Genomic DNA, 21,407 nt, shown 5'->3' with positions numbered 1-21,407 from the left:
CTCTTACAAAAATTAATTGTTTGCTGACAGGGTTTTTTCAGCACTGTCTGTGCCTCCGGAAAACGGAGGCACTCCCAAAGCAAACGGACCCGATCCCTAACTGAAATTATAAAAAAAAAACAATTCAAAAAAAATTTTTTTTTTTATTTTTTTATTTTTTTTGAAGAATGATGTGTCTTATATCTTGTGTGACTAACCAGTGTTTGTTTTGGTCAAAAATATCTGCTATAAGGTTTTGACTGTTCAGTTCTTATCTCAGAGTGTAATTGTAACTGAAAAACAAAACTGCAGTACTTGAATAAACGTTGAACATGCCCAATATTGCATCTGTTTATATAAAGAAGACAAAATAACAAATAAAAACAAATTTATTTGTTAAACCAGTGAATTATTTAAGCATGATAAATTCACATTTTTTTCCCGAATGAGCCGTTTCATCGAAGCAAAAATTCCAAAAATTTTCCAATTTGGTCAAACTCCTTTCCCCAAAATAGGCAGAAAAATCCCTGGCTGTTACTTGACTTATGAGCGCGGTGCCTATACCACGTGACTTTTTCCGATCTGTGTTGGGAGAATAAAGCGCGACCCATTAACATTTTTTAAGGATCTCTTAATAAATATTTCACCATTTTTAATGGGATAAAGTGGAAAGCCCACTCATGCGCAAGAGTTTTCTATAGTATTTTTTCAGTAAAATGCAACCGCGCGTTTGAACGGTTAGTCAAATGTCGAATCAGTGTGGGGACTTAATATTACAAACCCGCGGTTGCACTTTATTGAAAAAATACTTATTTGTTTAAAAAGATCATGATACCTATAGAAAACTCTCACGAATGAGTGGGCTCTCTACTTTATCCCATTAAAAATGGTGAAATATTAAAAAAGACAAAAGACATCATTAAAAATCTTAACTGGGTTCTCCCAACACAGGTATTAAAAAGTCACGTGGTATAGGCACCGTGTGAGATCGTGCATGAAAAAAAATCAAGGTAGATCGATCCCCACGTCGTGGCGGTAATGTTTGTGTTGTCATGAAAACTCGTTTGATTTACAATGCAAAACGTCTTATTTAAAGTGACGCGAATTAATTTAATAATATTTTTCAACTTCGCTTGTGCTTTATTTTGATAATTTAATCCAAAGTTTAATGTTAGCAAGTGTTTTTTTTAAATGTAATTGTAAACAAAGAGTCAGTTCAAGTTGTTCAAAAATGTGCACTCTGTGTGAATAGACAGTTTGACATCATCAGAGGAAACCCGCTTCCTGTCTTAAGCAATAAAGCGACTAATTTCTCGCCAACATAATTGGCTTCCTGCATCTAACAATCAACATGCCGAACCAATCGTGTGTCTGTTCCTCAATAGCAATCGTCCAATTTAATAACAGCATGTGCATAGGTCTGCCTTCGAATTTTTTGCAGAGAGCGGAGTTGGAGTTTAACGGTTATTTGAGCAAGTGTTTTACGCAAGCTGATTTTGGATTTGCCGAAATTACTCTGCTCTAAGCATTCAAACGACAAATATATTTATCAATGATTTTCCAAGATATACCAATTAGTTCTGATTTACAAAATTTCTGTACAGTTACTAACTATGGCGGACCTCAGTGTTTACAAAATTCTTAAACACATACATCGTAAAAAATGGCAGTTTTTTATTGGATTATTCATACTAATTATCAAATTGCAAGGTTTTACTATTTTTATCTACTATAATATCGGGTTTGTTTAATATAATCAACATGTTGAGCAATATAGTTGCGTCACAGACTCCGAAATAAATTTGATGAGGTAGCAATTTAACTTACGCTGATTTTCCTATTGTCTGTAATTTTTTTCCTGAAATAAATCTTGAGAAGTGCCCATTCATTTTTGCAAAGTGCCCATTCAATTTTGTAAGTGCCCTTTGGTTTTTCATCTATGGGGCAGTAATCCCATCAGAGAAAAAAATATCCCGATCTCTGTCAATATTTCCAAATTTTGACAGACATCTCATGCAAATATGTTTCAAAGGTTTGTTTTTGAATTTCAAACAATGCTCACTTAGAGACAAACAAATGTAAACATATGATTTTGTTTGCTGAGGTAATTATGAAAGATTGTTTAATTAAAAAACATAATCTATTTTGGCTGAATGCATTCACTTCGTATTTTATTTTTATGTTGTTTTTCAAGAAGTTCCTATGTTTAATTGTCCAGAAGCGAGCCAATGACCCCAACCGTTTCTTTGCGGACAGAGGAGGCAAACTGCTGGTGGAGGAGAAAGAAAGAAAAGCATTGATGACCAAACTGCCCAAGGTATTTTGTCTTCATGTATATTCAGCTCATTATTTTTTGTCTGTTCTTTTTAGTGTTTGTTTTTCTTTGCAATAGCAGATGATCCATAGAGTGATGATTTCTGTTTGTGTTTGGGGCTGACATTCACACCTATCCCCTTAATCAAAAGTATAGATTTTTATACGCCCGTTTTTAAAAACGGGACATATTATAGTTTCACCCTTGGCGGACGGGCGGCCGGCGGCGTCCACAGCAGTGTCCGCTCTCTAATTCAAATAGTTTTCATCTTGGTCAGAAGTTGTGTCTAGACAATATCTAGGTCAAGTTCGAATATGGGTCTTGCCGCGTCAAAAACTTGGTCAAGGGATTACTTAGTACATTTCAAGGATTAAGCATGGTGTCCGCTCTCTAATTGAAGTAGTTTTCATCCGATCTTCACCAAATTTGGTCAGAAGTTGTGTCTAGATGATATGTAGGTCAAGTTCAAATATATGTCATGCCGGGTCAGAAACTAGGTCACGAGGTTACTTAGTGCATTTCAAGCATTTAGCATGGTGTCCGCTCTCTAATTGAAGTAGTTTTCATCTGATCTTCACCTTATGTGGTCAGAAGTTGCGTCTAGATGATATGTAGGTCAAGTTTGAATATGGGTCATGCCAGGTCAAAAACGAGGTCACGAGGTCACATAGTGCATTTCAAGCATTTAGCATGGTGTTCGCTCTAATTCAAAGTGGGTCATGCCGGGTCAATAACTAGGTCTCGAGGTCACTTAATGCATTTCAAGCATTGAGCATGGTGTCCAAAACCTTTGAACGGGCGTATCTTGTGACAATTTGGCACTCTTGTTCCCTGTGGTTCCCTGTAAACTAAAAATAAAACTAAACTGAAATTCATTTACATGCACCAGCCATGCTGTAAAATGATTGCAGCAATAATTTTCAATTAGGATATCTTGATAGTACCTTAATATTAATTATGAAAAACTCCCAGACTTTTCAGGTTTCATGCTGTATGCTGCTTATGAGTACCATATGATTGGAGATAATTTTAAGACTTAAAACTTGAATAATATCAGAAAAGTTTTTTATTTATTTAAATGCAAACTGTTTCTTCTGCAGGTAGAGCAAACGGTAAAGGACGAGATAATGCTATGGGAGAAGGACAGAGGGCGAACGTTCCTTGTGAACGGCATGTCCTTCATCAACTACATCGAGAAGACCTGGCAGGATCATGAGGAGGCTAAGCTACGAGAGAAGGAGGAGCGGGTGAGTAGAGCCGTAGATTTGAATGACCCAATATGGTTGATATGTAAACCCTTTACCGCATAGATACGTATTTTGATAAATTTATGGTTTCTTTGAAAAAATCAAATTAAACTTTATTATCGGGAGTTAATACTTAATAACTTGGAAACCATTTAACACAGATAAAAGTATAAGTTGGTTGATTGAACCCTGTGATATGACTGAAAAACTATTAAAAACCTTCACAAAGAAAATCAAACAGAATAATGAAAATACAATATTTTGTCAAAAACTGGTAAAATTGCCTGTAAATATATTTTTTTTCTTGTTTATCTTTTTCTTTTCTTTTTTAAGAATAACATTTATCTTTATTATTGTTTAAAAAAAAAATGAGTACAAGCTTTAGTGTCTCTATGCTCAGTTCAAAACAAAATGTGTACACGCTCCATTATCTTTTTCCAGCAAAAGGCAAAAACAAAACAACTCAATGAGGAAATGATATTTGGCAGCAAGCCAAGTACGCCAGTGAAGCGCAGATTTCAACCCACAAACACACCAACTAAGACCCCAAAGCATCGTAAAGTAAGCAAAGAGTCTCTAGTGTTGGTCTAATTATATAATAAATGGTGCAAGAGTATATGCAATCAATTGTTAGTGATGATTGATACTAATATTTGGCTTTAATCAGGTTAAGAAATGTACCTGTTGTAAAAAGTATAGTGTCAACTAATCCTTAACACTTATTAGAACATAGTCCAATTTAACTACATACCATGGCTTAGCATGTAGTATTATATTTTTGTATAAAATTATGTATTAAGCTCAGATACAAAGGATGCTTGCACTACCTTTACTATTCTTTATAGATGGTATAATTACATAGTAGTGAAAACAAGACATGAACATTTAAAACAAATTATGAACTAGTGTTTAATTCATTTTCCAATTATTGTATTTACATTTAAAGGGACTTTTTCAAAAATTCTCAAATGACAATTTTTCACTATTTCGTCAACGATTCAGAAAATTAAAGGAACACTTTAAATCAGGAAGCGAAATAACACTATTGACATAGACTCAGACTGAAAGTACAGCCTATAAATGATAAATTACTTTACATTTGTTAAATCGTAACAAACACAAAACGTATTAATAATTTGAATGACTCTTTAGTTTTTTACTGGTATCTCCTTATATTGAGGATGGCTGAGTGGTTTACGCAATAACCATTTATTTGATTTAATTATTTTCTTTCTTTCTTGAATAAAATTCCTGTTTTTCTAATTGACCTCATCAGCTCAGTGCTTAAAATCCAGCATTTAACGCATATAAAAATTGCCCAAATCTGTGAACAAGTCCCTTTAATTATTCAGGAAGTTGTTATCATACACCGCAAACTGAGCAGGTATTGATAATGCCATTTGTTACACCTTCATAATTCACGAATTACTTCAATGCTAAATGTTTGTGTAATTTGTTTTAAAAGTAAATCTTGTATCACAAGTACATTTTAACCGAAAACGAATGTCATTTTAATTCATATTTACAGGGGTGTGATTTCTCCTCCTTTTAGCTTATTTCCCCCTTTTCAGTGTCAAAATAATAAAAAATAGTTATTAACCTTGCTGGATCCATATTCAAATGAAGTTTTCTGTTGAAACCTATAACTGGGGAAGGACATTTTCCTTTCCTGAAAGGGATCTTGAATCACACTCTTGTGTTTGTATGCACATGAATGTACCTTGTGGTATGTGTATATCACAGATAGACTACAGCGCCAGTACCACGAGTACTGTGTCCTCCCAAGGCTCCAATCAAGGGCCCGTGAAGGTAGACACTTGCATGTCACTTAAGCGATTTTTTTGCCCAATTTTTAAAAGTACCAGTAATGAACCTATGGGGGAAAATAAGCAAGAAAACCCCTATAATTTGGAAAAATTAGTCTCATTAAAACTCTTGAAATAAGGATATGTTGGTCTTTTTCATGGCTTTGCACAAACCCATTTACGTCGGATAACACTTCTTCATTCTGTATTAACACTCAGTAAACTGACAGCCTGATGGTTGCTCTTCCCGGGCCTTGTTTCTCCTGTTAACCATCATCAACAGTTTTAGGTTTAAAAAAGCCATAATTTGACAAACACAGGCATCCATTAGGCTGTTGCCCTTATTGATTTTTAGTTTGGCTGTTTTCGAAGAAAACCTGAGGTATTGTCATAGCCAGCTGGTCGTCCGCCATCTGCCATAAACCGCCCAAGTCGTGCTAAAACCTTGACATTTGTCTCTAAAATCAAAGTGCTTCCACCTACAACTTTGAAACTTCATATTTAGATGCACCTTGATGAGTTCTACAAGCCACACCCATTTTTGGATCACTAGGTCAAAGGTCAAGATCTGACAAGCTTTCATTTATTCAAAACTGCACCCGCAGCCGAGCGTTGGCACCTGTTATGGGGTGCTCTTGTTAGTTTTTCTTATTATTGTTACTCATTTCATTTACAGAAACGCACACCTTTTAGGTAATCAATAGAAAATGAAAACAGAAATGGCCTATGGATTGAACACATTGTTTATTGTCCCCTACCGGTGAAACCGGAGGGGACTTATGGTTTGTGCTCCTTGTGTCAGTCAGTCTGTCAGTCCGTCATACTTTTCTGGATCCTGCGATAACTTTAAAATTTCTTCAATTTTTTCCATGAAACTTGAAGCATGGATAGATGGCAATATGGAGACTATGCACGTCATTTCATCTCGTTCCTACATCAAGAATTCTGGTTGCTATGGCAACAAATATTTAAAAAATATTAATATTTTTTTTACTGACAATGGTGGAGTTTCACCGGTAGGGGACAATATTGCTTGGCAATCTCTTGTTAAACCTGATGTAATTGAGCAAGGTGCTTGTGGTTACACACAACTTACAATTTTTATTGACTCACTTATAATTTTGGGAATTAAATTGATAGAAATTTCCTGGCTTATGGGATTTTTTTCTGATGGTAATTGGAAATGTAATACAATTTCCCCTATTAGAAGTGTCTTTTACCGGTACTTTATAAAGGAGGAAAAAATTGCTTCACCACTCATTTTTGCCGCCCTACCTTAACCTCCCTGTCTTGACTAGTGCTGTTCTTTTCTTCAAGTGTGATAGTCTTAACTCTCTTTGGTTCTTGCCTACCTACCAGTTTCAAAGATTTTTGTTGCATAATCTAAAACCATGTATTAACTAATGTTATGAACTTAAAATGTTTTTGTTGTTGTATTGTTTTCTATAATTAGAATATGATTGCTTCAAATTGTAATGAATTCTAAAATGGCATATGCTTTAATTACTAACATCAGCAATGCGATCTGTGTTCATCTGCTTTGATTTTTTCTCCTATTCTTCCATTCTTTTGAAAACTAATAAATTATCATTTGTTTCTTTACTTAAATATTTTAGCACGAGTAATATATTTCAATAATTGCTATTAAGTGTTGTCACCCATTTGCCTCTGTGTTTTTCCCACTCAGCCTAGTTTGAGTATATCAACATATTAACAGCATACAACAGTTCGAAGTGCACTTCTTAGTTTGCAGGTTTTGAAGAAGTTCAAGTTGTTTGAATAACGCTTCTTTGTTTCTAGCACGTCTAGCAAAGTTCTGTTTTTCATGAGCAATAATATTTTATAGTAATTTCTTTCAGGTTGTGATAGACCTTTTCTTTAGTAAAATTATAATTAATAAACAAACATGACATTTTGAAAGAAGATATATTATTCAGCTGAAGAATAACTAGATGTTAAGACATTCTCATTTATATTTAATGTTCTGATTTATCCTGGGCATCACTTGGCTTTTCTTTTCCCAAATGTGGCAATTTAAATCAAATAAGCCCTGTTATCAATAACTTTTGCAATCTAAGTTACTATGAATAATTTATTGTGGTAAAATTTAATATTAATATTAATAAAATTGGGCATTTATGTTTTATCTTAAAAATGTTGCATATTGTTTTCATAATGTCTGATATGAGGCTTAATCACATAGTGGTGTTTATTTCAGATTGAGGACTCCATCAAGACGCCCTGCTCCAGCAGCAAGGGCCAGCACACCACAGTGTACAACTCCCCCTACAGGAAGACAGGGATCAGCACGGGACCTCACGCCAGCCGAATGGCAGCGTCAAATAGCAAGCTGGTCTGTGCTGTGAACATACAACACTTTGCTTAAACTTTCAAAGCTTTTTTCTCTTGAAGAAAGGGGACAATTTTCAAAAGGGGAAAAATTTGTTGGAAAGGAAAGGCCGATATTTGGCAATTTCTAAGAAGGAAAAAAACACTCATGAAAGGCGTTATTTAGTTTGTCTGTTCATGGTCTGTGACAAGATTGGTTAAAGTGACGAAAATGAAATAAATAATGATGGCAGAATATGTTATAAAGTATGTTATGTTGTTTTCAATGTAATATTTTGTAAAATTCATAAAAAAAAATCCAAATAAAATAACTTTCTATATCCACATTAATGTATTAATCTTTTTTATGCCCACTTTTGAAGAAAAGGGGAATATAGTTTTCGCACTGTCTGTCAGTCTGTCACACTTTTCGTGTCCGCTCTCTAATTCAAATAGTTTTCATCTGATTTTTACCAAACTTGGTCAGAAGTTGTATCTAGACAATATCTTGGTCAAGTTTAAATATGGGTCATGCCGGGTCAAAAACTAGGTCACGGGGTCACTAAGTGCATTTCAAGGATTTAGTATGGTGTCCGCTCTCTAATTGAATTGGTTTTCATCTGATCTTGACCAAACTTGGTCAGAAGTTGTATCAAGACAATATCTAGGTCAAGTTCGAATATGGGTCATGCTGGGTCAAAAACTAGGTCACGTGGTCACGTAGTGCATTTCAAGGATATAGCATGGTGTCTGCTCTCTAGTTTATGTGGCTTTCTGATTTATTTTGATATTCTAAGACATTTTTATGCCCCCGAAGGAGGGCATATAGTGATCGGACTGTCCGTCCATCCGTCTGTTTGTCACACTTTGCGTTTAGATTTCGAAAAATGCTCATAACTTCTATGTTGCTTCAGATAGCAATTTCATATTTGGCATGCATGTGTATATGGACAAGGCCTTTCCATACGCACACAAATTTTGACCCCTTGTCCTTGAACTTAGGGTCCGTGTTTAGGTTTCGAAATCTGCGTTTAGGTTTCGAAAAAAGCTCATAACTTCTACCAAGTGTTTATAGGGGGCATAAGTCATACTATGGTGACAGCTCTGGTTATGCTCCCCCCAAATTTATTTTGGGGGGAGCATATAGTCACCGCTTCGTCAGTCCGTCTGTGTGTCCTTCTGTGCACAATTTTTGTCCGGGCTATTTCTCAGCAACTAATGACCGGAATTCAACGAAACTTTATGGGAAGCTTCACTACCAAGAGGAGATGTGCATATTATCAGCGGGTTCTGGTCGGATGATTTTTAACCAGGTTTTCCGAAGGAAAAAACTGGTTATTAGATTGGCGAATGCGGGCGGGCTGGCGGAATAAGCTTGTCCGGGCCATAACTATGTCGTTCATTGTCAGATTTTAAAATCATTTGGCACATTTGTTCACCATCATTGGACGGTGTGTCGCGCGAAATAATTACGTCGATATCTCCAAGGTCAAGGTCACACTTTGAGTTCAAAGGTCAAAAATGGCCATAAATGAGCTTGTCCGAGCCATAACTATGTCGTTCATCGTCAGATTTTAAAATCATTTGGCACATTTGTTCACCATCATTGGACGGTGTGTCGCGCGAAATAATTACGTCGATATCTCCAAGGTCAAGCTCACACTTTGAGTTCAAAGGTCAAAAATGGCCATAAATGAGCTTGTCCTGGCCATTACTATGTCATTCATTGTGAGATTTTAAAATCATTTGGCACATTTGTTCACCATCATGGGACGGTGTGTCCCACGAAAGAATCACGTCAATATCTCCAATGTCAAGGTCGCCACGACTAAAAATAGATTTAAAAAAAAAAAATAAACTTACAAAGGGGTTAATTTTTTTTGGTCATTTCAAAAGTTCAGTTTGAGTTTTCTCCCTTTATCAGATTTTTTTTTCACAATGAAAAACTGGTTTTGTGACAATTTTGTCCCTTGTTCACAGAGTAATGGCCCTTTGAAATTTTCCATTTACTGTACATTAAGTGCAATTCTTGTCCAGGCTATTTCTCAGCAACTAATGACCGGAATTCAATGAAACTTTATGGGAAGCTTCACTAACAAGAGGAGATGTGCATATTATCAGTGGGTTCTGGTCCGATGATTTTTCACAGAGTAATGGCCCTTTGAAATTTTCCATGAACTGTACATATAGTGCAATTCTTGTCCGGGCTATTTCTCAGAACCTAATGACTGGAATTCAATGAAACTTAATGGGAAGCTTCACTACCAAGAGGAGATGTGCATTTTATCAGCGGGTTCTGATCGGATGATTTTTCTCAGAGTTATGGCCCTTTGAAATTTTCTATAAAAAAATTCTTGTCCTCCCAAACTACTGTGCCCGCAAGACACTTTGGGGAGCATCACCCGTCTCCGACGGTTTCTTGTTTGTATACAGTCTTTGCTCACTGAAGACAGTTCTAGAAATGATGTACACCTCATGATAGAAATACAGTTAACCTCATTTTAAATGAAAATAGTTGTTGCCTTTGTACCGTAGACTATGTGGTTTGACATTTCATGAGCTGCTTATTTTCCTGCAGGTGCCGGGCAGTCGAAATCGTCGGCGCTCCAACCGGCTCGCGAGGAAAGTGCTTGGGGAGAAGAATACGGGTACCAATGAGACTCACATGTTCTCGCACACCACTGTGAGCACCACGGCGGCCCCTGGTGGGAACATGTCCTTGGCCTCCACAGGCTCCTACCAGGACTTTGCTGTGTGTACTTGTCTACTTGTCTCATTTGTTGCCCGTAGTGACCCATGGGAACTAGTTTTGATTTTTTAAATTTGTCTTCTTTGAAGGTAGTCTTGCATTGCCAACCTCCTTTGTAGCCCATTGTCGTTAGTTGGAGCTAGTCTTGTTGTGTCTTCATCATAGTTTTTATTTGTAGTGATTAGTTTGAAACTAGTCTTGCTAATTTACCTCATTTGTTTGCAGTAGTGGGAAGTTAAAAGCTAGTCTTGATTTGTGTTTATGTGTTAGTTGTGCTCTCTGTGTGAACTTGCCTTCCTTCTACATAAGACAATATGGTCTTTCATTTAGGCTTGGTATTTAAAAAGAATGGAGCTAAGGAGTTTTCATATGACTGAAGCAAGGCTGGCTGATTAGTGAAACACATTTCTGTATCTATGGTAGTAACATGTACATACCCGTACATCACATGTGCTGTGTTTGTAAAATCAAGTTTGTTCTCTTCAGTTTTGTCCACAAATACTTTTCTCATTTTAATCAGTTACTGGTGATGAAATGCAAAATCCCCTCTAACAGTCAACATATTGCTTCATATGAGGTGTGGTTCTTTCACAAGTAATTAATAGTAACAGTATTAATCCAAGTGCATGAGCGCGGATTAACAGGTTACTGAAAAAACACATTTTTCTTTGTTAAATCTCAAAAAAGTGATTAACACATGCTTTAACCCTTTGCATGCTGGGAAATTTGTCGTCTGCTAAAATGTCGTTCACTGAATTTCTAAAATTAGCATTCTTTTTGATTATTTTCAAAGAATACTATCAGAATAGCAAACAGTTTGGATCCTGATGAGACGCCACATTGTGTGGCGTCTCATCAGGATCCAAACTGTTTGCAAAGGCCTTTAAAACTTGGTTCCAGCGCTGAAAGGGTTAAAGTTTGAATGACATAGTGTAACAACTGCTCCCAGGGTTGAAATGATGATAGTGAGGTCAGTGTAAAAGTACATTGAGAGTTGTGGTAGCATAGTGGCTATAGTGTCTGTTTAGCAATCAGGAGATTGATCACCAGGGTTCTTAAATTCTCTAAACATACCAATGACTGGTTCTATCTAGGAAACTGACTTGAGTGTTTCACAAGCTTAACTGGTGCAGTGCCTAAATCTGCTTCATTAATAAAGTATTTTAATAATTAAAAAAATGGAACAATCATGTAAGATGTTTTCCAAAGCAACTTCTTTCAAAACAAGATGCAATATACTACAAATAATAATACAGGTCTCATTTTTCCTGGATTTTTTTAAGTGGTTTGGTCATTTAAAGATATCACAGAAACAATGTGGGACCTCAGAACTGCACAAGCAGAATGTTACATAGATTTATCCAGTTTTATGCATTCAGGGGTCTGTTAGACAAAGAAGACTTTTTTTTTTACCCCCACAAACAAAGTTTAGGGGGTTATATAGGAGTGAGCTTGTCGGTCCGTATTAAGTGTCCGCTCTCTAATTCAAGTTGTTTTCATCCGATCTTCACCAAACTTGGTCAGATGTTGTATCTTGATGATTTCTAAGTCAAGTTCAAATATGGGTCATGCCGGGTAAAAAACTAGGTCACGGGGTCACTTAGTGCGTTTTTTAACATTCAGCATGGTGTCCGCTCTCTTATTCAAGTAGTTTTCATCCCATCTTTCTAAACTTGGTCAGAAGTTTTATCTAGATGATCTAAAGGCCAAGTTTGAACATGGGCCATGCCAGATCAAAAACTAGCTCACGGGGTCACTTAGTACGTTTTACACATTCAGCATGGTGCCGCTCTCTAATTCAAGAAGTTTTCATCCGATCATCACCAAACTTGGTCAGATGTTGTATCTAGATGATGTCTAGGTCAAGTTCGAATATGGGTTATGCCAGGTCAAAAAGTAGGTCACGGGGTCACTTAGTGCGTTTTTTAACATTCAGCATGGTTTCTCTCTTTTATTCAAGTAGTTTTCATCAGATCTTCACCAAACTGGGCCAGAAGTTTTATCTAGATGATCTTAAGGCCAGGTTTTAACATGGGCCATGGGTCACTTAGTACGTTTTACACATTCAGCATGGTGTCCGCTCTCTAATTCAATTAATTTATTGTTTTCATCTGATCTTTACCACACTTGGTCAGAAGTTGTTTCTAGATGATGTGTAGGTCAAGTTTGAACATGGGCCATGCTGGGTCAAAAACTAGGTCACTGGGTCACTTAGTGCGTTTTAAACATTGAGCATGGTGTCTGGTGTTTTTTGCGAAGACAACATGCAAAATAATCTGTGTCAATGCGGTATGTGGGGGTATTTGTCACGTCTGTGACAAAGCACTAGTTTAAACAATTGTCAGTTCTTAATGACGTCTGTATTGATCAAGATAGTCAAAACGTTAATTGCCTGCATGTTTATATGGGGTGGGGTTTTAAGGATTATGGCTGATTTAGGCACTGTCCAAGACGGCTTTCAATGTAATCAAGCTAAAACTAATTGCTAAAAACTTCATAAAGCAGGCATTGTGAAGGTTATAAAATATGCACAAATATTATGCTTCTCAAATTGAAGACAGCAACAATTCTTGAACAAATTTCTATTCAAATCTTTTATTCACTGCAGCACGAGTTACCAGAAAGTTTCCACTCAACCAAATTGAAGACTCCCTCACCGTTACGGCGAGGGGTCAAACATTTCTAGATGCTTGTCATGTAAGCAAAATATTTGTTCACTGTATCCCTAAGTTGAGTTACTTTTTAGTTGTTACGCATGGATTTTATTGTGGTGTGTCATTAATCAATATTTGCCTGTTTATCAGCAGGATTTTCCAAAAAAAGTTGTCAATGTCAACATTTTCCTTCAGTTAAACCTTTTCAACAAAGCTGCGTAATTATGTTACGGATATCTTAAGCATGTCTCGTTTTAAAATTTAGCAAAAAATATACAAACAGGAGAATTTTGAATAGCATGCATTCCCATATTTACATAATTATTTACTTTTCCCTAATTCTCGAAGTATGGATCTGAAATTTCTGCCATATGTAATGTGTCTGTGCCTTGCTACTTTTTGTCCAAGAAGAAAATTATTTTAACATACCGTAAAAACTCAGTCATAGGTCTGCCCGCGCATAAGTCGAGAGGAAAAATGGCTCGAAAATGTGACATTTTGTGTATTATGACTTCATGAGTGGGGTAAAAAATACAGACAATCGGAAAATCAGCGTCAATAAAATTGCGACCCCATCAAATTTATTTCCCATTCTGTGACGCAACTATATTGATTATCATGTTAAGTATATTAAACAAACCGGATATTATAGTAGTTAAAATAGTTTTACCTTGCAATTTGATAATCAGTAATAATCCAACAACACACTGTGCCATTATTTACGAATATGTGTTAAGGAATTTTGTAAACACAAGCGTCGGTCATTGTAAGGAAGTGTACATGAAGTTTGTAAATCCGAACTTATCGGAATTTTTCGGAAAATCATAGGTAAATGTATATGTTGTTTTAATGCTAAGGCTGAGTAATTAAGGCAAATTGGAACTCAACTTGCGTGAAACACTTGCTCAATTAACCATCAAACTCCACCTCCATTCTCTGCAAAAGATTCGAAAGGCGGAGCTATGCACATGCTATTATTTAATTGGACGATTGCCATAAATGAACAAACATACGATTGGTTAAGCATGTTGATTGTTAGACAAATGAAGCCAATTTTGTCAGTGAGAAATTTGTCGCTTTATTGCTTTAGACAGGAAGCGGCTTTCCTTTGATGACGTCAAACTGTCAATTCACACAGTGTGCAAATTTTACGAACTGTTTGTTTACAATTCTAGTAAAAAAACACTCTTGCTAACATTAAACTTTGGTTTATATTATCAAAATAAAGCAGAAGTTAAGTTGACAAATATGAGTTAATTAATTCACGTCAGTTAAAATAAGACTGCGCTGTAAATGAGTTTTTGTGACAACAACAACTTTAACAACCTTTACCGCGACGACACGGGGATCAATTTACCTCGATTTTTTTTTCATGAACGATCTCATAAGTCGAGACTATAATTTTAATCAATTTTTGGAGGAAAAATATCTCGACTTATGACTGCATTTTTACGGTACTTCATACTGGTTATATTTAAAAATAATTACATCAAAAGAAAATCAAACAATGTTGCCTTGCATGCTAGTTACTGGTGTTGCCAGTGTTTGTGCCCAAACTAGTGAGGTTTTTACACTTGCTGGATATGTTCCTACTAACCTAGTTCTGTTCTGTTTGTTGACACAGCATGAATGTTCCCACCAGGTGACCTTTTGTAACCCGTGTTGTGTGCTCACATTGTGTCTTAGTATTCATGTGTTGTTTGATTTCCCTGGGGCCAGCAGTATTAAAGAACTTGCAACAAACTTTTAAACTTACAACCACTCAAAACAACTAGACAATTTTGATGAATATGCTCCTAAACTACAGAACATGTGAAAGAAGTAGAAACCTTAGAAATGAACAAAAATATCTTCATTATTAATGCTTATCATTAATGCATTTGAAGTTGTATGGTCATTTAAATTTGTTGTAAGATTTTTAACCCTTTCCCCCATAAGAGGCGAAGTGAAAATTGCTTTTGCAACCAGCATAAAACCAGAACAGCCTGTGAATAACTCGCAGTCTATTCAGGTTTTATGCTGAATGCTGCTCATCAGTATCTCAGGGTTTAAAATGAAGTCTGTAAAACTTGAATCTAGGAAGAAAGGTCTTTAATTAAATTTAACTTTTTAAGGGACCATTAAAATATGTATCTTAGTGGTAAAGGATTAATAAGACAGGTCCTAGGTCGTTCTTTTCTGAAGATCTATAAAGCTATATACCTTCCTCATTCCTACTTATGTGCATCACAATATTTAAACTGAAACAGGTGACATGAAAATTATTTTTTTCAAAGAGATGTTAGTGAAAAAAGCATTTGTGTAACACAGAGAAAGCACTGCATACCTTAAGGAGAACCCTTTATACAATATTTGGACCTTCTATCATTCTATGGAGGCCAGAATACTCATCATGTAACATGTATGCGGAAATCACATGACTTTCTGCCACATTACATGTAAGAGGATTGGCCATTGCCATTTTCGCTCTACCATTTACTCACCTAGTATGTTCTCTTAGTTCTGCATTGATGGGCATACATTTCTGTGGAAAAGCAGTGGTGAAAGTGACCACTTTTGTTTTATTGAAATGCATACTAGTTTAATACAACAAAAACCAAAAAAACTGTCTTTCAAGGGTCAATATATTAAGAACCTGGCCCCAGAAAAAGTGGTTTTAATGCATGTGCATAAAGTGTCATCCCAGTTTAGCCAGTGAAGGCTCAGGGATAACACTTTTCGTATTATGTGGATTTTTGCTAAGAAGAGACTTCAGGGCCCTCGATTTGCACTTTTTACCGCCGAATATCTGCAGCTTCTCCCATGAAGAGTATGCTTTTTCCCCTATTTCAGCTAAAAACTCCCCCCTCCAAAATATTTTTTTTTTAACTTTTTTACCTATCTTGCCATCTGGTATCATTCTATTAACCTTTGATTAAATGTATATTTATTTAAATTAAATTAAAATATAGCAATTTCAAGTGTTGAATAGTTAGTGAAAAGATCTTCTAAAATTCCCCTTTTCACCCAAAACGATGCGAAATTCCCTCCTCTAAGGGCCCCGTCCCCAATCCCCCAAAGTGTAGCAAGGACCCTGGACTTTTCTTGAACAATAAATTTCATTTAAGCAAAAAATGTCGTCCCTGATAAGCCTGTAGAGACTGCACAGGCTTATCTCGAAAGATGCTTAATGCACATGCAATAAGCCCTATTTTCCCAGATTGAAGCTTATATATCTATGCTTTCCCCCTTCCTACAATTAATTCTAGCTGGTATAATGATCACCTCTAATAATGGCCCTTGATTTGTTGCAGGTGGGCCTGAGCCCTGCAGTCCGACCCTTCTGCCGAAGCTCTTTGGCTCCCCAGTCCCCAACGAGTCCCCGCGGGGCAAACATGGACCATCATAGGGTGTAGTGTAGCCTGGCATGGACTATCATAGGCTGTAGTGTGGACTGGCGTACAGCGTGTCTTGGGACCATCATAGGGTGTAGTGTTGACGGTATACAGCTCATCTTGGGACAGCATTGACAAGCATTGGGCATTGCATAGGTGGTAGCCTGGAGCGGCCGGAGGCAGAAGCAAAGACTGGGATAGACCCTAGAACGCACTGTCAAAGGACTATTAATAAAAAGCACAGGGCACTCAAAATAGTGGAGACTAATTTTTTGGAAATATGCTTTATCCATGTTGGTGCAGTGTCCTCCCAGATCAGACTGTAAATTTCACACACACTAATTAGGGACAACACATTCCCTATAAACTTGATTATTGTACAGAAAAAACTCCTTTTTAACAACAAAATTCTATAAAATTCTTTATCCCATGTTAATTGAACAAATGAACAGTGGTCTTAGCTTTTTATAGTCTCATAAAGTTTATTTAATTGTAATTGACAATAAAATAACTTAAATTAATGATGATCAAAAATAGCAGACGCACGATGTAATGTTTTAAGGCTTTGTTTAAATGTCCACGTATTTCTATGATGATATGTTTGCAGACATATAAATGGACAACGGTGATACCCCAAAAATTTATTAAGTGTGTGCAATTCAAGCTATACTGTTGGCCTGGTTTATGCTACGGCTTTCAATGACATTTTTGTCTTTTGAACGATTATGTTCGAGAAGAAAAGTTTTTTCTTTTAAAAAATCTCGTACAATTACCTGGTACAAAAATTTCCTTGATATCTAATTGGTTAAAGAACCTTGTTTATACATGTATGTGATTCAATATCATTTAAAAAAATCATGTATTGATCTCCAGTTACTAGCAGTCTATGATACTATGTAGATTGTAACTATACCCTATTGTTGCTACGAACTGTGAAGGAAAGATGTTTGTTTTGATAACATTTCTTGATGTAGCAGCGACTTACTTAAGTCTTATTGTTATTTCACAGTTTTAGTGTGTTAGATAGTTTTTGGTGCAATGTCTGCTATTTAAGTGACCTTTCAGTATGCATTAATGTATAAACAGCTAAACACGTCTTGTCACGTGTGTTTATCTCTCTTTGTTTTCGTGTCAACATTTTTATCTCCATTCTTTTTCTCTTTCTGTCTCCATACTTGACAGCTTATAACCTTATATTTAGCAATATTTATTTCATTGATAATACATCCAAACCTGTATAAAATGTATGAATTATATGTATTACATGTATAATTTTGTTAATTTAGTGTACAAACTATGATATTTGGTATCCACTGAAAACACAATTATTTATGTAAATGCCGAAGTAAACACTTTTTCTGTACATTTTGAATATTTTACATACAGATGTGTTCATCTTGGTAAAGAAAAATCAGCTGTTTGCATGGCAAAGTTATTAACTGTATAAAGTCAAAATTTAAATCTGTCACTTTTTCTCTGTTTTCTGATGGCTATAACTGCTTTTACCTGTTTTATATTTTACTGTTTTTATTTTTTAAACAGAACGTATTAGGCTTTGTAAATAGCATTTTAGTGTGTTGCATTTCAAAATTGTATGTTACATATTGAATGCAATTTTCAAACTATGTATGTATGTTTTTACTGCAATGTTTAAAAAGTCAGCTTAAATGTTGGCAAAATATATTTAAGCAAGATTCAAATATAAGTTACTGCATATGCGTTTTGTTTTTCTAATTTTGTGTTATTTAGTGCATTAATCGTGCAATGTTAATGTTATTTATCGAGGTAAATCTCAATAAAAACAGGTTGTCTGACCAAGTGATTTTATGTTGAGTTGGTATGGCCTGTATATGGAAAAAATAACTGATGAAAGCAAAAATGACTAAATGGCATCAACTCAAATAGGGTTGTTTAAAAACACAGATTTTTCATGCATTTGCTTATTTTTTACTGTAAGTCATTGAAACAAACGATTACAACATGATTTTTTATCCCCGCCGATTTTTTTTTCGGAGGGGATATAGTAATTGGTCCTGTCCGTCGTCTGTCCGTCCGGCTGAAACTTTGTCCGGAGCATAACTCCAAATCTATTCAATGGATTTACTTTAAACTTAGAATATAAACAGATGGCAACAAGGAGAAGTGCAGTGACCAAGAACCATAACTCTATCTACCTTTGTTTTTAAATTATCTCCCCTTTTATATAATTTTAAAGTAAATTTTTGTCCGGAGCATAACTCTTAATCTACTGAAGGGATTTACTTGAAACTTGAAATATAAACAGATGGCAACTAGGAGAAGTGCAGTGACCAAGAACCATAACTCTATCTACCTTAGTTTTTGAATTATCTCCCCTTTTATATAATTTAAAAGTAAATTTTTGTCCGGAGCATAACTCTAAATCTACTGAAGGGATTTACTTGAAACTTGATTTATAAACAGATGGCAAGTAGGAAAAGTGCAGTGACGAAGAACCATAACTCCCCATCTACCTTAATTTTTGAATTATTTCCCCTTTTATATAACTTTAAAGTTAATTTTGTCCGGAGCATAACTCTAAATCTACTTAAGGGATTTACTTGAAACTTGAAATATAAACATATGGCAACTAGGAGAAGTGCAGTGACCAAGAACCATAACTATATCTACCTTAGTTTTTGAATTATCTCCCCTTTTATATAATTTTAAAGTAAATTTTTGTCGGGAGCATAACTCTAAATCTACTGAAGGGATTTACTTGAAACTTCAAACTTAAACAGATGGCAAGTAGGACAAGTGCAGTGACTAAGAACCATAACTCTATCTACCTTAGTGTTTGAATTATATCCCTTTATTTAATTTCAAAGTAAATTTTTGTCCGGAGCATAATGAATTATCTCCCTTTATTTATTTTTACAAATATTATTCTACTCTCTAAAACAAATGTTTTCATACAAGCAAACACATTTCGGCGGGGATTTGGCACTACTGTGACAAGCTCTTGTTTCATACTTTTTATCACTTTTTTCATACTATCATTACTTAATGAGGGTATTTTAAAAATACACAATATGTTTTGGTTAGTCAAGAGTTTTATTTATATATTTTTAGGTATTTATACAAAGTTCTCAGGCTTTCTTCTTGTCAAAAATCAATACTTATTTAAGAAATTTTGGTCAAAACATGTTCATATGGTTTTTATTTATATACTTAAAATAGAGGGCGTTTATGTGATCACACATGGCAGATGGATAGCATACTGAATAAAGATATCTGCTTAATAACTCCAAAATGTTAAATCATATCGTCAATCAACTTAGTGATAATAATTGTGTGTATTGTTTCATTAATGTATACTTATTGATAAATCGTTCGCAGATCGTTGCAAACCAGACCTTTAAAACGTACTTTGTTACAAACTGGCATTAATGTTCAGAAACATAGCTTGCAATATTAAATAGATGTACAATCTAGATTTATCTTTGTAAGCAAAGTTTTACAGTTAAAGTGATGTTTTTGAATATCTTCGTATATGTATTTTTGATTATGACGGATCATCCAAATGGAACTATCAACATTAGTTAAGCTTTAAATACGGCATATTTTCGAGCATTACTGTTCTTTTTAATACCCTGTACCTTAATGAGGTAAACATGTACGTTGTGTTTCTTAGATAATCTGAATGTTTTAACTGTACAGTCAATTGCAACTCAAGCATTTACATGTAATATGTGCTGTAATCATACTGAGGTTCATAATTAATTAGAACAGACTTTCCTTTGATGGGTTGCGTTGACTTCATTTGTGATAGTTTGCTTTAAATATTCATACATTTAATTATTAAACTTTAAAAAACTTACATGTGTTATTGTTCATGGTGAATAATGAAAACAAAATGAATGTTACGCTGTGAATGTATTAGTTGATATATCGACTCAAGTTACTTTCACCGAAACAAACAAAAAAAACATACCTAAAACGTGATATATTAATGTCCTGTGTGTGTGTGTGGTGGGGTTGGGGGTAAGTCAATTGTGTTCAGTCATCTAAAAAACGCTCATTCATTTCTAAACATGTAAACCAAGTATACAATTGGAACGTGTTCATAAGGCTTCAGTAACATCCCTCAAGGGGTTGTTAAAGAAATGGGCCGCCACGACTTTCGACAAAAGAAAACAAACACGCCTGTGTCCTAAACGGGATGCACGTGCACAGGCATAATTATAATACAGTGGTATTTTTATGCCCCCGAAGGAGGTCATATAGTTAGCGCACTGTCCGTCTGTCTGTCCGTCACACTTTGCGTTTAGATTCGAAAAATGCTCATAACTTCTACGCTTCAGATGTACCATTCATATTTGGTATGCATGTGTATATGGACAAGGCTTTTCCATACGCACACAAATTTTGGCCCCTTTGACCTTGAACTTCGGGTTCGCGTTTAGATTTCGAAAAATGCTCATAACTTCTATCAAAGCGTTTATCGGGGGCATATGTCATCTTATGGAGACAGCTCTTGTTTTTAGCTCTACTGGCCGAAGGCCTGAAGAGCTTATGTCATGGCGTGGTTTCCGTCGTCCGTCCGTGCGTGCGTGCATTAGACTTTTTCTTGTTTACGCGATAAAGTCCACAGTTTTCATCCGATTCTTTTCAAACTTGTTCAGTGTCTTTATATTAATGAGGACTCGAACCCTATTGAAAATGGGTTACATCAGAGTTAAATGTCCAGAATTATCTCCCCTTGAATTTGAGAAAATTGTGAAATTGTTTACGCAATAAAGTCCACAGTTTTCATCCAATTATTTCCCAACTTGCAGTGTTTTTATCTGAATGATGAGTCAAACCCTATTGAAAATGAGCAATATCGGAGTAATAAGTCCAGAATTATCTCCCCTTAAATAAAAAAAATAAATGAAACTTCAGTTTTTTTATGTGATTAAGTCCATAATTTTCATCCAATTCTTGACAAACTTGCACA

The 21,407-nt window shown here is 35.5% G+C and overlaps 1 protein-coding gene across 6 annotated transcripts in view; it reads left to right on the top strand.

The window, feature by feature from the left end:
• Positions 1-20,288, top strand: part of LOC127841273 (protein regulator of cytokinesis 1-like) — a 35,220-nt gene extending 14,932 nt beyond the window's left edge. The window contains exons 10-17 of one of the 6 annotated variants that reach the window (XM_052369959.1): positions 2,198-2,296; positions 3,394-3,540; positions 3,982-4,101; positions 5,284-5,349; positions 7,564-7,698; positions 10,249-10,425; positions 13,031-13,119; positions 16,370-20,288. In XM_052369959.1, the coding sequence (XP_052225919.1) occupies positions 2,198-2,296; positions 3,394-3,540; positions 3,982-4,101; positions 5,284-5,349; positions 7,564-7,698; positions 10,249-10,425; positions 13,031-13,108 (822 nt within the window). In that variant the 3' untranslated portion in view covers positions 13,109-13,119; positions 16,370-20,288. The remainder of the gene's footprint in view (positions 1-2,197; positions 2,297-3,393; positions 3,541-3,981; positions 4,102-5,283; positions 5,350-7,563; positions 7,699-10,248; positions 10,426-13,030; positions 13,120-16,369) is intronic. The other 5 variants (XM_052369962.1, XM_052369958.1, XM_052369961.1 and 2 more) reach the window with 5 other exon arrangements.
• Positions 20,289-21,407: the final 1,119 nt, after the last annotated feature.

This window comes from Dreissena polymorpha, chromosome 8 (assembly GCF_020536995.1).
Source record: "Dreissena polymorpha isolate Duluth1 chromosome 8, UMN_Dpol_1.0, whole genome shotgun sequence".
Classification (NCBI taxonomy): domain Eukaryota; kingdom Metazoa; phylum Mollusca; class Bivalvia; order Myida; family Dreissenidae; genus Dreissena; species Dreissena polymorpha.
This window is presented reverse-complemented; position numbering and strand designations above follow the sequence as displayed.